The sequence below is a fragment of the Tarenaya hassleriana genome, unplaced genomic scaffold (genome assembly GCF_000463585.1).
Source record: "Tarenaya hassleriana unplaced genomic scaffold, ASM46358v1 Cleome2, whole genome shotgun sequence".
NCBI classification, from domain to species: Eukaryota; Viridiplantae; Streptophyta; class Magnoliopsida; order Brassicales; family Cleomaceae; genus Tarenaya; species Tarenaya hassleriana.
Window position 1 is genome coordinate 6370096 of NW_010965372.1, and position 11487 is coordinate 6381582.

General features: G+C 39.2%; 5 protein-coding genes across 10 annotated transcripts in view; 2 read left to right on the forward strand and 3 right to left on the reverse strand.

The window, feature by feature from the left end:
* LOC104812663 (DNA-binding protein DDB_G0278111) overlaps positions 1–1194 on the forward strand; it is a 2523-nt gene extending 1329 nt beyond the window's left edge. For 3 of the 4 annotated variants that reach the window (XM_010539938.1, XM_010539937.1, XM_010539936.1), the window contains 4 exons: positions 4–68; positions 623–714; positions 787–858; positions 944–1194. In XM_010539938.1, coding sequence (XP_010538240.1) covers positions 4–68; positions 623–714; positions 787–858; positions 944–976 — 262 coding nt within the window. In that variant the 3' untranslated portion in view covers positions 977–1194. The remainder of the gene's footprint in view (positions 1–3; positions 69–622; positions 715–786; positions 859–943) is intronic. The other variant, XM_010539939.1, reaches the window with a different exon arrangement.
* On the reverse strand, positions 1119–2076 carry LOC104812662 (chlorophyll a-b binding protein 1, chloroplastic-like). Its single transcript, XM_010539935.2, has one exon. The coding sequence runs from the start codon at positions 2023–2025 to the stop codon at positions 1222–1224; it is 804 nt and encodes a 267-aa protein (XP_010538237.1). The 5' UTR covers positions 2026–2076; the 3' UTR covers positions 1119–1221.
* Positions 2077–4864: 2788 nt separating this feature from the next.
* Positions 4865–7523, forward strand: LOC104812665 (transcription factor bHLH144-like). 3 transcript variants are annotated; one of them, XM_019202465.1, is made up of 5 exons: positions 4865–5059; positions 5256–5287; positions 5742–5894; positions 6060–6216; positions 6421–7523. In XM_019202465.1, the coding sequence occupies exon 5, from the start codon at positions 6753–6755 to the stop codon at positions 7425–7427; it is 675 nt and encodes a 224-aa protein (XP_019058010.1). In that variant the 5' UTR covers positions 4865–5059; positions 5256–5287; positions 5742–5894; positions 6060–6216; positions 6421–6752; the 3' UTR covers positions 7428–7523. The 3 variants fall into 3 exon arrangements, with proteins under 3 accessions (XP_019058010.1, XP_010538243.2, XP_010538244.2); XM_010539941.2 differs by lacking the exon at positions 5256–5287; XM_010539942.2 differs by lacking the exon at positions 4865–5059 and having other exon boundaries at positions 5066–5287.
* A 110-nt stretch (positions 7524–7633) lies between these two features.
* On the reverse strand, positions 7634–9551 carry LOC104812667 (urease accessory protein G). Its single transcript, XM_010539943.2, has 7 exons — positions 9434–9551; positions 9158–9355; positions 8881–8941; positions 8595–8796; positions 8236–8357; positions 8034–8138; positions 7634–7885 (listed from the first exon to the last, which is right to left on the reverse strand). Exons 1-7 carry the CDS (start codon positions 9490–9492, stop codon positions 7802–7804), a joined length of 831 nt encoding a protein of 276 aa, XP_010538245.1. The 5' UTR covers positions 9493–9551; the 3' UTR covers positions 7634–7801.
* A 481-nt stretch (positions 9552–10032) lies between these two features.
* LOC104812668 (60S ribosomal protein L18a-like) overlaps positions 10033–11487 on the reverse strand; it is a 2029-nt gene continuing 574 nt past the window's right edge. The window contains exons 3-5 of the mRNA XM_010539944.1: positions 11385–11480; positions 11226–11289; positions 10033–10601 (exon numbers count right to left, since the gene is read on the reverse strand). Coding sequence (XP_010538246.1) covers positions 10260–10601; positions 11226–11289; positions 11385–11480 — 502 coding nt within the window. The 3' untranslated portion in view covers positions 10033–10259. The remainder of the gene's footprint in view (positions 10602–11225; positions 11290–11384; positions 11481–11487) is intronic.

The following is an 11487-nucleotide window of genomic DNA, read 5'->3' on the forward strand; positions in this document are numbered from 1 at the left end:
TAGGGAGGCAGAGGAACGTAGGCAAATGATGCTTACTCAGATTTTGTCCTCTGAAGCTCGAGAGAGACGTAAATTCGTCTAAACTGGTTTGGTGTTCCATTTTTAGGTTTTCTTCCTGTTTTTGCATTATGACGTTAGGGTCAGCAGTAATCTGCTTTGTTTCTCTTTATCCTAAGTGTTGAGCTTTGAGATGTGATTTCTCCCTCGTAGTATACTTTTAAATTCTTTCAGTTTAATCCACTTTCTTTTTCATGGTATGTGCTGTGTCTGGTTCCTTTTTTATGTCAAATGACCAGAAACTGGCTCATTAGACTGGAGTTTAAGGTTCTGTAAAAGCCGTTTTTCCTGTTACAATTACTCACGTCTTCGCATCGTTTCGCGGTTCCTCACATTGCTAGTATGGATGATGGCGAATGCCTACTTTTTCATCATCGAATATTCTTTGGATTAGCGGTGAAGCATGTACATTTCCCCGCACTAGTTCCTAGTAAATCCGTAGTGATTGTCACCAGATCTTAACTGTCAAGTTACATCCTCCGTGTTTAAAGTGACCGTGTTTTTACCATGCCCGTTATGGTTCTTCTATTGGGTTTTATGCCTTTGATTATTTTTTTTTATATAGTTGCTCGAATTGCTCTGGTGAAACCTGACAAGGCCAGAGGCGTTGAGGACGTTCTTCTCAGGGCTGCTCAAACGGGACAGATAGTCGAAAAGGTATAATAAGAGACTTTTCAATGTCGTTATTCGGAGTTTTACTTTTACCTATCAAACGTTCTCGTTCTCCAGGTCTCCGAGGAGCGGCTTATATCGCTGCTGGAACAGATAAACAGCCAAACCACTAAACGGACTAAAGTCACTGTAAGCCATATGCAATCCTCAGAAACTCACACTACCCGAAATGATCAAATATCTTCGCCTGTGATTCTGTATGATCTGTTTACAGATTCAGAGACGTCGAGGGGTAGATGACGATTAGATCAAAGGCACCGATGGTGTATGCTCTGCTCGTGTGTATATCTATGAAATCGTGTTCGAGTTGGTGAGTCTGCTACAATCTTTTTATTGTGAATGTTGATAATCTTGCAGACGATTAGAGACAATGAAGAATGAGCTTTGGCTTCTGAAATAATAAATTCCATTAGATTCTCAGTAAATTTACATCACCATCACAAACACGATGCACACTCTTACAAAGACACGACACAAACACCTTTAGCTCGCTCACTTGCCGGGAACAAAGTTGGTGGCGTAAGCCCAGGCATTGTTGCTGACCGGATCCGCCAAGTGGTCGGCCAGGTTCTCCAACGGTCCCTTCCCGGTTACGATGGCCTGAACGAAGAACCCGAACATTGAGAACATGGCCAACCTGCCGTTCTTGATCTCCTTCACCTTCAACTCGGCAAACGCGTCCGGGTCACTCGCTAGTCCCAACGGGTCGAAGCTTCCACCGGGGTAGAGAAGGTCATCCGCCTCGCCCAGTGGTCCATTCCCGGCCACCCTGTAACCTTCCACTGCACCCATGAGGATAACCTGAGTGGCCCATATGGCCAAGATGCTCTGAGCATGGATCAAGCTAGGGTTTCCCAAGTAATCAAGCCCTCCTTCGCTGAAAATCTGCGAACCGGCCTTGAACCAGACGGCTTCTCCGAATTTCACGCCGTTACGAGCCAAGAGCTCGGGGAAAACGCATCCGAGCGCACCCAACATTGCCCATCTGCAGTGGATCACCTCTAGCTCACGGTTCCTTGCGAACGTCTCGGGATCGGCGGATAGACCGGCGGTGTCCCAACCGTAGTCTCCGGGGAATTCTCCGGTGAGGTAGCTCGGTGGCTCACCAGAGAATGGGCCCAGGTACTTGACTCTGTCGGGTCCGTACCATGGGCTTCCCGATGGACCGGTGGGCTTGGCGGTGGACTTGCGCATTGTGACGCGGGCAGTTCCGAGGATTTCGGAAGCTGTCGGAGAGAGCTTGACTGCCTTTCCGGCGAAGGATGGAGAAGAGAGAGCCATGGTCGAGGCAGCCATTGGAATTGTTTTTCCTTTTTTTTTTTTTTTTGTGATTTGTGAGAGTGGTTGGAATTAGATTGGCGGATGCTTGGGTGTTATATAGTGGGTTTGGGAGTAAGGTTTGTTATCTGTGAAGTATCTATCTCTGTTTGCTGATTGGATTCTGAGATTTTGGTTTTGTCGTTTTGCTGTCCGAAGTGGCAGTGTCTCCTCCACCAGCTTTCTCTAGATTCTTTAACCAGTCATGATACAAAATGTAAAAGAAAACTAAATTTTGTCAATGAAATTTAAATTGCATTTTAGTTTACATCCGTAACAATAACCATTAATTAACTCACATGAAATCCGTTGAAGGGTGCTTTAGTTTCCCACAAACAAACAAAAAAAACCACCTTAACGTTGTTGTAGTAATTCCAAATACCCCTATAAACTAAAAACACATAATGTTTTTACGGTATAAATGATTAAAATGTAGTTTGAAAAAATTAGCAAATGTTTTCCTATTCATTCTCATTTTCTTTATATATGGTATTTCGTATCCGCCACTAAATATTATTTTAGAAATTGAAATATAGTGAAGGTTAATAATGTTGAAATTAACTACAAATTCATTTTCCATGTTCTACTTGAAGAAAGATGGTGAAAATTGAATATATAATAAGAGAAAAGATCAAAGAAACGCATATGTTTAGAGTTCATTAGGGTGAATTCAAAGTAAAATGCCCAAATAACAAAATCATGTCCACATCTTTTTTGTTCATCTAATAAATACGTAAAACTTTTGGACAGAGGAAATGCAAAGCAAAAGCTATATATACACACACACACACATATATATATATATATATAAAAGATTTGTTAGTCTAATATATATATTCGATTGAGAAAATCTAACGGGAGAAAATACCCTTTGAACCCCAAGGGATAGATAGATACGCTTAATGATTTTTATCCGGAGTGCCACGTGTCGCCCTGTTAATGGATAATATAATCGGCCACTAGATATCATATCTCAGCCAAAAATCTAAGCCCAAAGAAAATGTCACCAACCAATAGAAATCGAGACATTGATCATTTTCCAATATAAAGACATCATTTCCTCTTTATTATTTATCTAATGTTTATAAAATATCGATAATACACCAATTCACCTCCCGAAAATCATCCTTTTTTTTTTTTATCTGCAAATGCACAAATTATTTTCTAAAAAACAATTGAAAAAATGCGGATTTCTTTTCTTTTCATGAACTCACTCACAATATCGTATTATAAATATTTTTAAAAAAAAAGCCCACTAAAGCCCAACAAGAACAAGCAAGCAAGCCCACTTGTTTGCCCAGCATTCTTCAAACCCTCCACTCGATTCAGATTCTTTCCCTTCTCCTCTTGGGTCTTTTTCTTTACATGCCATGAATAATGGTGGATCTATAATTACGATTAGATTATTGATGTATCATATGATATTTTTATATATTCCTTATTATAATGACTCACATTACGTTTTTTTTTAATATTGTTATTATCGTTGTTGATGATGAGCCAAGTTCCAATTACATCCTCCTTGGAATTTGTAGCCTCCCGACCACATTTCTTTCTTTTTTTTTAGAATACACGCAATAATAATTAGTTATTAAGAAGTACAACATCTTGGATTAAAAGAGGGACCATGGCCGTAAAAATTGGAGGAATGTAATATTTCGATTCCATTTCTCGAAAACTAATCAAACAAAATTTGAATTTTCTGTAAACAAAATGTATAATAATACTTTGTTGCAAAATTTGTAAAAAATGTACAGTAAATGTTTAGTGGATATTGTAAAAAAAAATACATTGTGTATATTTTACACATACAAAAACGAAAAATGGAAACATCATTATAACTTATCGTATTATTTAATATGTTTTTTTTACAGCTTTTACGTACAAACATCAATCACAAATTTGTAAAAAAAAAAAAAATCATTCGTACGCCTATCGTCATCATCATTTTAGTCACATTCACTATTATTACGACTCTTCCTATAAATTTTTATAAAAAAATCGAAAAAAACAAAGAGTATAGAAATATGTTGAGTGAGACATGGATCAAGGAATCAAACGAGCAACGAACTTTTGACGTTGAATATAAAATTGAATACAATACAATGAACAATAATAATTAGTTTAGATTTAATCTAATGTATACTTTTTAAATTGAATTAGTTGACTGTGAATTTAATTTAATTGAAAACTTGATTACAAATAATAGAATCTTACAAAATAAAGAAATGGTTATCTAATCAATTTTACCATGGGTATTTAGTTAACAGATAAAAATTTTAAATTTTTTTAAAAAAATATAACCTTTCACGCGTGCTTTATTAATCCAACGGTCATTACCACTTCCGCATTAAACGGAAACCATTCCAAGATTGCTTCGATCCAACGGCCCACGTTGCCCGTGTTTGACTCTCCACTGTCGTTCCCGTCACGCGTGCTTTATTTATTTATTTATTTATTGCTTTTTTCGCTACCACCCATTATTTATTTATTTTCTTAATTTTTTCCCTTTTGAGTTTGAGCTGCTGACCTTTTAAATGTTTATACTGATCTATTTAATATAATTTTGGATCTAAAACCATAATATTAAAAACCCAAAAAAAAATTCAAAATTTTGAAAATGAATGTACAATTGAGACTGTCACGGTTATGTATTTCAAAATTTGCTTATACATATGATAGTTTTAAATGTAAAAGAAATATTAATATTTCCAGATTTGTTTTTGCTTAAAATTAAATGGTAATTTTTATTTTGTCGAAAAAGAAAAGTAAAATAACACAAATTGTGTTTTTTCTGAAACTTCGTCATAAACTTGAAAATGGACAAACATTCAAAAACAAACGAAACGCACCAGGGGAAAAAAAATCCAGCACTCAGTCACTTCTTCTCCTTCTTCTCGTGCAGATTTTTCTCTCCCTCTCTAGATCTTCGGCTGCAGAGTCCTGAGTTTTGGTCCGTTACTTCAATCCCATTGTTTCCGGGGGAGAATCGATTTTGTTCTTGGCCCCAAAGGTATCGGATTCATGGTGATGTTGACAACATCATGTCGTTTCAATGCGCTAACCTTTTTGAATCTGGGTTTTTTTTCCCGTGCGATGTTCTCGTTTCGGTTTCATATTACGCTTGCGATGTTATTTTGTTCTTTGATCCATTGATCAGCTTTGCGATGGTCCGTTTCTGACATGGTTGCTTTGTTAATCGCTTGTAGTTTTCTTCCCCTGGCGAAATTTGACATATCAGGTTCCCTTTCTGTTCTTTTCGTTGCTGGGCAATCCCCAAGAATTGTGTTATGATCCGAATTTGATGGTGTTGTCCAGTTTCCTGCTTTGAAAAAGTGTATGCTTGCGTGAAAGTTCCGTCTTTTTTCCAGGAAAATCCAATGTCTTACCGTAATTTCGATATCTGGTTCTCGTTAAGTGTTAGGACCTTTTTCCTTTTGTTCTTTGATTCCGCGTGAGATTATTGTGACATCTGAGTGAAGCTGAATTATCTGTTTGTTGCTCCCTTTGGGCTTTATGTTTATGGTTTGAGTTTTTCTTTAGTAATGTAGCTTATGCAGACAAAGGCTGGTAATGGTTGGAAACAGCAAATGTCTCCTTGTGGTCTTTGATGTTCTGTTTTGGTTTTCCTTAACGGAGAATGATGCGTATTTGATCTTTTTCATAGCCATCTGTTTTTTTCCCCTTCTTTGCAGTTTGTTAGAAGGTGAAGGCCATTGAATATATAAAGCTGCAATTGTAGAGTGAGAATCAAGATGCCCTGGACGCCCTTCTTCATGTTTTTCAACAGGACTTGCACTCGTTTGGTCGTCTTCTTCCTTGTGATTCTGTAAATTTGATACTTTCTGGTGAGGAGCTTGTGCTTTGATCTTGAAACCCGTTTTAATCCTTCATATTCCAGAATCTGACGACACGGATAAAACTTGTTATGTGTGTTCCTTCCTTACACGTTTCATGTCAGCTTATCCATGTCAATGAATCTTTCCCTCTTGTTTTGCATTTGTTGTTCATAGGATCTAGAGTAGAAGTTCTCTATTGGCGCCCCTGGTTCTTGGAGTGAGAATGTGCATTGTCAGAAACAGAAAGGAACAGCGAGCTGTAAAGGAAGTAGGAAGAGTTCTGATGACTAAATGTTTCGTTGCTAATTACCAATTGCTGGAAGTTTGTCAGGTAATATTACCTCTCCTTACACCTGATAGCAGTTCTGAGTTTCCTTTTTCACAACACATAACAGATTTTGGATCTAGTTACCAAGTAGCAATCTGTTGAACATATGACATATGTTGGTTAATGATCTTCAGTCTGTTACAGTAGTAAATTATATGGCCTGCTATCCTTAACTCTCTCATTCATCTTCCTTTTCTCTCTTTGCAGGCTGAGTATTTCCGACAGTTGCTTAAGCCCGTTACGTAGTCAGGTGTTGGGGATATCCACGAATTTGGGTTTTGGAAAGCTATCAAATTTGATTTCGTAAGAATTATCGCCAGATATGGAAAATCCTGTAGTCTGAAAAGTCGGGTCGATATTTGAAATTCTGTTGAAAGTTTCTGGTTTGGGATAGAAAGACATTCTCTCTGGTGGGAAATTCGCGGTACCTTCAGTATGAACTGAACAGCTGGCAGCTTGAAAGGTCGAGCAGCCCGGAGTCTGAGGTGAACGGCTTCTTTTTCTGGTGTTTTCCTTTTTCTGTTTTGTACACTTTTCTGATGCAGAAAGATCTGCGTTTTCGGCAAAAGGCTATAGCAACTCACTTCTCGGATGAAGTGGGTGACAGTAATATGCAAGTTCCATATGCTTCTTCATCAGCCTTTGATTATGTGCTTCCTCCATGTGCAAAGCTTAGGCCGTTCCATGATGTTGAGCTTCAGCCTTCCATGGCATGTTCGAAGAACTTCATCATATTTGATCAAACATGTGACAGGAGCCAAGTGATGTACCATCCCGAGATGACCCGGAAGCTCAATTCCCCAGCCTTGAATGCTTTTGCAAGTTCGTTTCAAAATAAGCATGCCGGGGAATGTTTTAGTAACTCTGACCAAGAAGAAGCATCCTCTTCTATGAAAGAGGATTCGGATGAGATTGATGCCTTACTGAGCTTTGATGAAGAAGAAGAAGACGATAATGAAGAAGAAGCGGAAGAAGTCAGCACAGCTCGTAATTGGAATCTCTCTCCAGAAACTTCAAGCTCCAGCTACCGCTGTAACAATGGCCAAAAAAAGAGAATGAAGATGAAGAAGATAATGAAGGTTCTGAGAAGAATAGTTCCCGGAGGAGAACAGATGAATACTGCTTGTATCCTCGACGAAGCTGTTCAATACCTCAAGTCACTCAAAGCTGAAGCACATAAGCTCGGGGTCGGGAATTTCATGAGCAGACGATGATATGTATGTGGTGAAGTTTTACTGTATATTTCAATTAATGTTTATGAAGAACTTGAATTTTTTTTAAATGATTTTTATGGTTATGTATCTTTCATATCTGATGTCTTCCAATTCATCTACATCAGTGTTAAACTTTATTAAAGTTGAGAACTTTGAAGGATTTTTTGAGTGTGTGTGCAGGGAGCATTCAAGTTCAAAACAATGTATGAGAAGTTCAAAGACTTTGTTATTTCCTCAGTGAAACACAGATCCATGAACCATGGGCCAAAGTTTTCTACAGAAGCTAGTCCAGTAAGTACTCGGATTTATCATAGATTTCCTAGGTGAAACAGCACCACCATGCCAGATCTTTCTTTTATTCGGTTGCTGGTTCATCAATGGCGTTTGTTCCCCGTTGCTTCTTCCCAAGCCTGCAAGACGTGGTTTCCAATCTGCTCCACTCCGATCCCGTGCTTCACCTGCCACAAATAGAAATCCGAAAAGATGATTCCTTTGTTTCTAAATTCTTCACAAGCATGGGGTAAGATTTCTTTCCTGGTGATGAATTTTGTTGTCAAGAGATGAAACTTAGACCGAAACTTAGACCGGATTCTGAAGAGAACGGACCTGAGCAAAGACAAAAGGACCTCCATCTCGCATGCGGAGGGCATCACGTTCCATGACAGATAAGTCGGCACCAACAGCTGGTGCAAGATCTGTCTTGTTTATCACCTGCAGTTGGAATTCACATAGATTATGAAACTTGATTAAAAAAAAAGGAAAAAAGAAACAAGTACTCTGGACAGGTTGCAATATGAAGATTGAGCACCAAAAGATCAGCTTGAGTGATGCCTGGACCGCCTTTTCTCGGGATTTTGTCACCGCCCGACACATCAATAATATAGATGATATAGTCAGCCAGCTCCCTACTGAAGTTGGCAGCTAAGTTATCTGCAGGAAAATCCTAACCCTGCTGGTCAATCTTATCAGAACCTCCATGAGAAAGAGAAACTAAACTCTGTTTGTAGCCCACATTCAGAACCCAGAAGGCACGTCTCTACAATATAACCTCGGATGATGATGATGAAGATGTAATCATCTTTCAGACAGCACAACCAGTGCCCAATAACACTATTTTCGGATCTTCCAAGAATCAGAGATCCGCCCAAATAAAGTGTTGATCTTTACCTCCGCCAGATTCACAAAGAAGTAAATCTGTCTTGAACAAGTTAGAAAGCTCCTCGAGAGGACCCAGATTGATACTGATATCTTCGCGAATGGCGGCGTGTGGGCATCCACCAGTTTCGACAGCCCTAATCCTTTCCTCGGGAAGAGCCCCGTTCTTCACCAGGAACTCTCCATCCTCTTTCGTGAATATATCATTCGTCACCTACACCGTTACATAACCAGCACTTTGATAGAAAGCAATCTTCTGAATCTGTGGAAATTTTCATCACAGGTATATTATACTCACAGCAGCAAGACTATATTTATCCCTCAGGAGTCTACAGAGAGCGAGCATCAAAGCTGTTTTCCTGTTCAAACAAAACAAAATCCAATCTCAGTTTCAGCTAAAATAATCGATGAAAACAATCCTCAGGTCAACAAATTTGAACATCGATATTACAAAACCCAAGTTCCGAAAGCATAAACCAAATTGAAATTCAAGCACTCGTTTTGATCGATGCCCAAATTCTAAAACATCAAATCCCAAACATTAACTTTAGGGCAAAAGAGAAACGGATGCATACCCAGTCCCAACAGGTCCACCGATTCCGACGGTGAAAGCTCTCTCGGAGAAATCACGGTTGTGAAGCGGCGGAGCTCGGCGGCTAAAGTAGCCCGGAGAGTAGATGGGCTCATGCGAATGCGGTGCGAGTCCATCGTGGCTATGGTACACTCTTCCGTCGGGACCCACCCACGACGTCGCACCTTTGCCGTCCGATTTCCTGGGTTTACAATCATCAGAAGCAGAGAAAATGGAAAAATCATAGAAAGATGAAGGCTTTCAGGTGGAGTAGCATTACTCGTGGGTGTGATCATGGTGGTGATGATGATCATGGTCATGGTGATCGTGTGACGCCATTGAAGAGAGATTGCAACTACGAGACTCGAGAGTGAGCCGAGGAAGGGATATGAAGCAAGCGGAGAATCTTTTGTTTCTCTATAAGGAGATATTTTCATTTCAGCCTGTACTGTTTTACAAAAATACCCTTATCGATGTTTATAGAACCGACTCCACGTGTCAAATATTGATTGGCTGTCAAGATATTGTATCTGAACTTTTTATTTGACCATTTCAAAAATACTAAGCTTCCCAATTAGCAGTCTGAACCAACTTAATTTTAGTTTAAGATTGGATTATGGGATTTTAATCAATCCTAACGTACAATACATTTAATCTGTACATTTCTTCCACTTTTAGATCTTGTTACTACATATGATTAGCTAGCTTTTGTTAATGAAATACATCTACCTATTCAATTAGTTTATATATATATGTGTATATATATATCATCACTATCATCATATGGACGGATGGCCAAATGTCAAGGGCGTACAAAGATTGATTATAAAACCATGGGGAATGTAATCCTCCAATGGCCTCAATTGGACAATGACAAAGTTAACAGAATGGGAGAATTGGTTTCTTATGCAAAGAGGAAACATGAACTGCGAAGTCCAACAAAAACAAAACTGAGTTCAAACTCTTCTGAACACTAACAAGATCCATAAAAATAAATAACATAATCCCAAAAACAAAACAGCTGGCATACTTCATAATAATTCTACCAAAACCATGAATTTTCATTCATCTGGATATTTGGCTGTTACCTGCTTGTATCAGGACTTTTACATGAACAGGTTGGGCTTGGAAGCCTTGTATGTTGTTTTGAGCTTCCTGGTAGGGGGTCTGACCTTCCTGAACACCAAGGGGAACTTGATCTTGCTGTTGTGGAACTGCTTGGTGCTCTCTCTCTTGCACAGCTTGGCTGGGACGGTCGCTGTCTTGATGATTTGGATGCACGGGAACCTCACTCGGTGTCGGGATGCCATCTCGGTGTACATCTGTTCCACAGCACCGTTCAGAGTGATGTCACGGTACTCCTTGTACATGTTGTGGTAACCCGTTCGGCTCTGGTACCTCAGCCAGATCCCGTAGTTCTTTATCTTTGTCGGGTTCTTCTCAAAGATCTGTCCAAGTGGTTCAGAGTGAACATATATCAGGCTTAGAGCAATCAGGACATTGAGTAAAGAACCTCCAAGACAAACGATGAGCTCTGAGCAGTCAATTCAAGAATCAAGTATAGTTGCAGAACATTAGTTTGCAAGAACCAAAAGAACCTAGGACAATGGAAAAATATTTACTTCCAGCAAGAATACGTGAAAGGAGAGATTAAGACAGAACAAAACTATATCCAGCTAGAGAAACAGAAACAGTACCACAAAAAACCATTTTTTATGCAATAAAGGAAAATCAGACTTGAAAGATGACATCAAGATTAAAAGGTAGACAATAAAAAGACAATGCCCTGGAACAGCACAGCTATAAGCAATTAGATCATTGATTCACAGGCAATCTTCATCATCGACATCAATGGAGGTCAAAGAATGTTCAACTCTCAGCACAACACCACTAAAGCTATAACGATGTCCAGAGTCCAGACAACAAGTGACAAGAACCATAGAATTTTTCAGGACAACGAAACGAAATTCTATTTGCTCAATAACTCCAGAAACAAAAAAATGACTTCAGATCCTACAACCATTTTAAATATGCATAGCAGAACCAAAGGGAAAATGTGGAAAATCATGTACCTCGTTGATGGCGAGGATCTGTCCATTGCTCTTCTTAACCTTCTTCAGCTTCCTCAAGAAGTACCTGAATCCAGATAAACATCGGAAAACATCAGAAAAAGGCAAACTGTGGAAAACAAACCTAAAATCGAGAGAAGGAAGATAAACTCAGTTACTGACCAGAACTTGGACTTGGCACGAACCTCGTTCGTGGCCCAGAGCTTCATCCGGTAAATCTTCGGGTGCTCATCGGCCTCTGTCGGGAGAGCTCTTCCGCAAATTG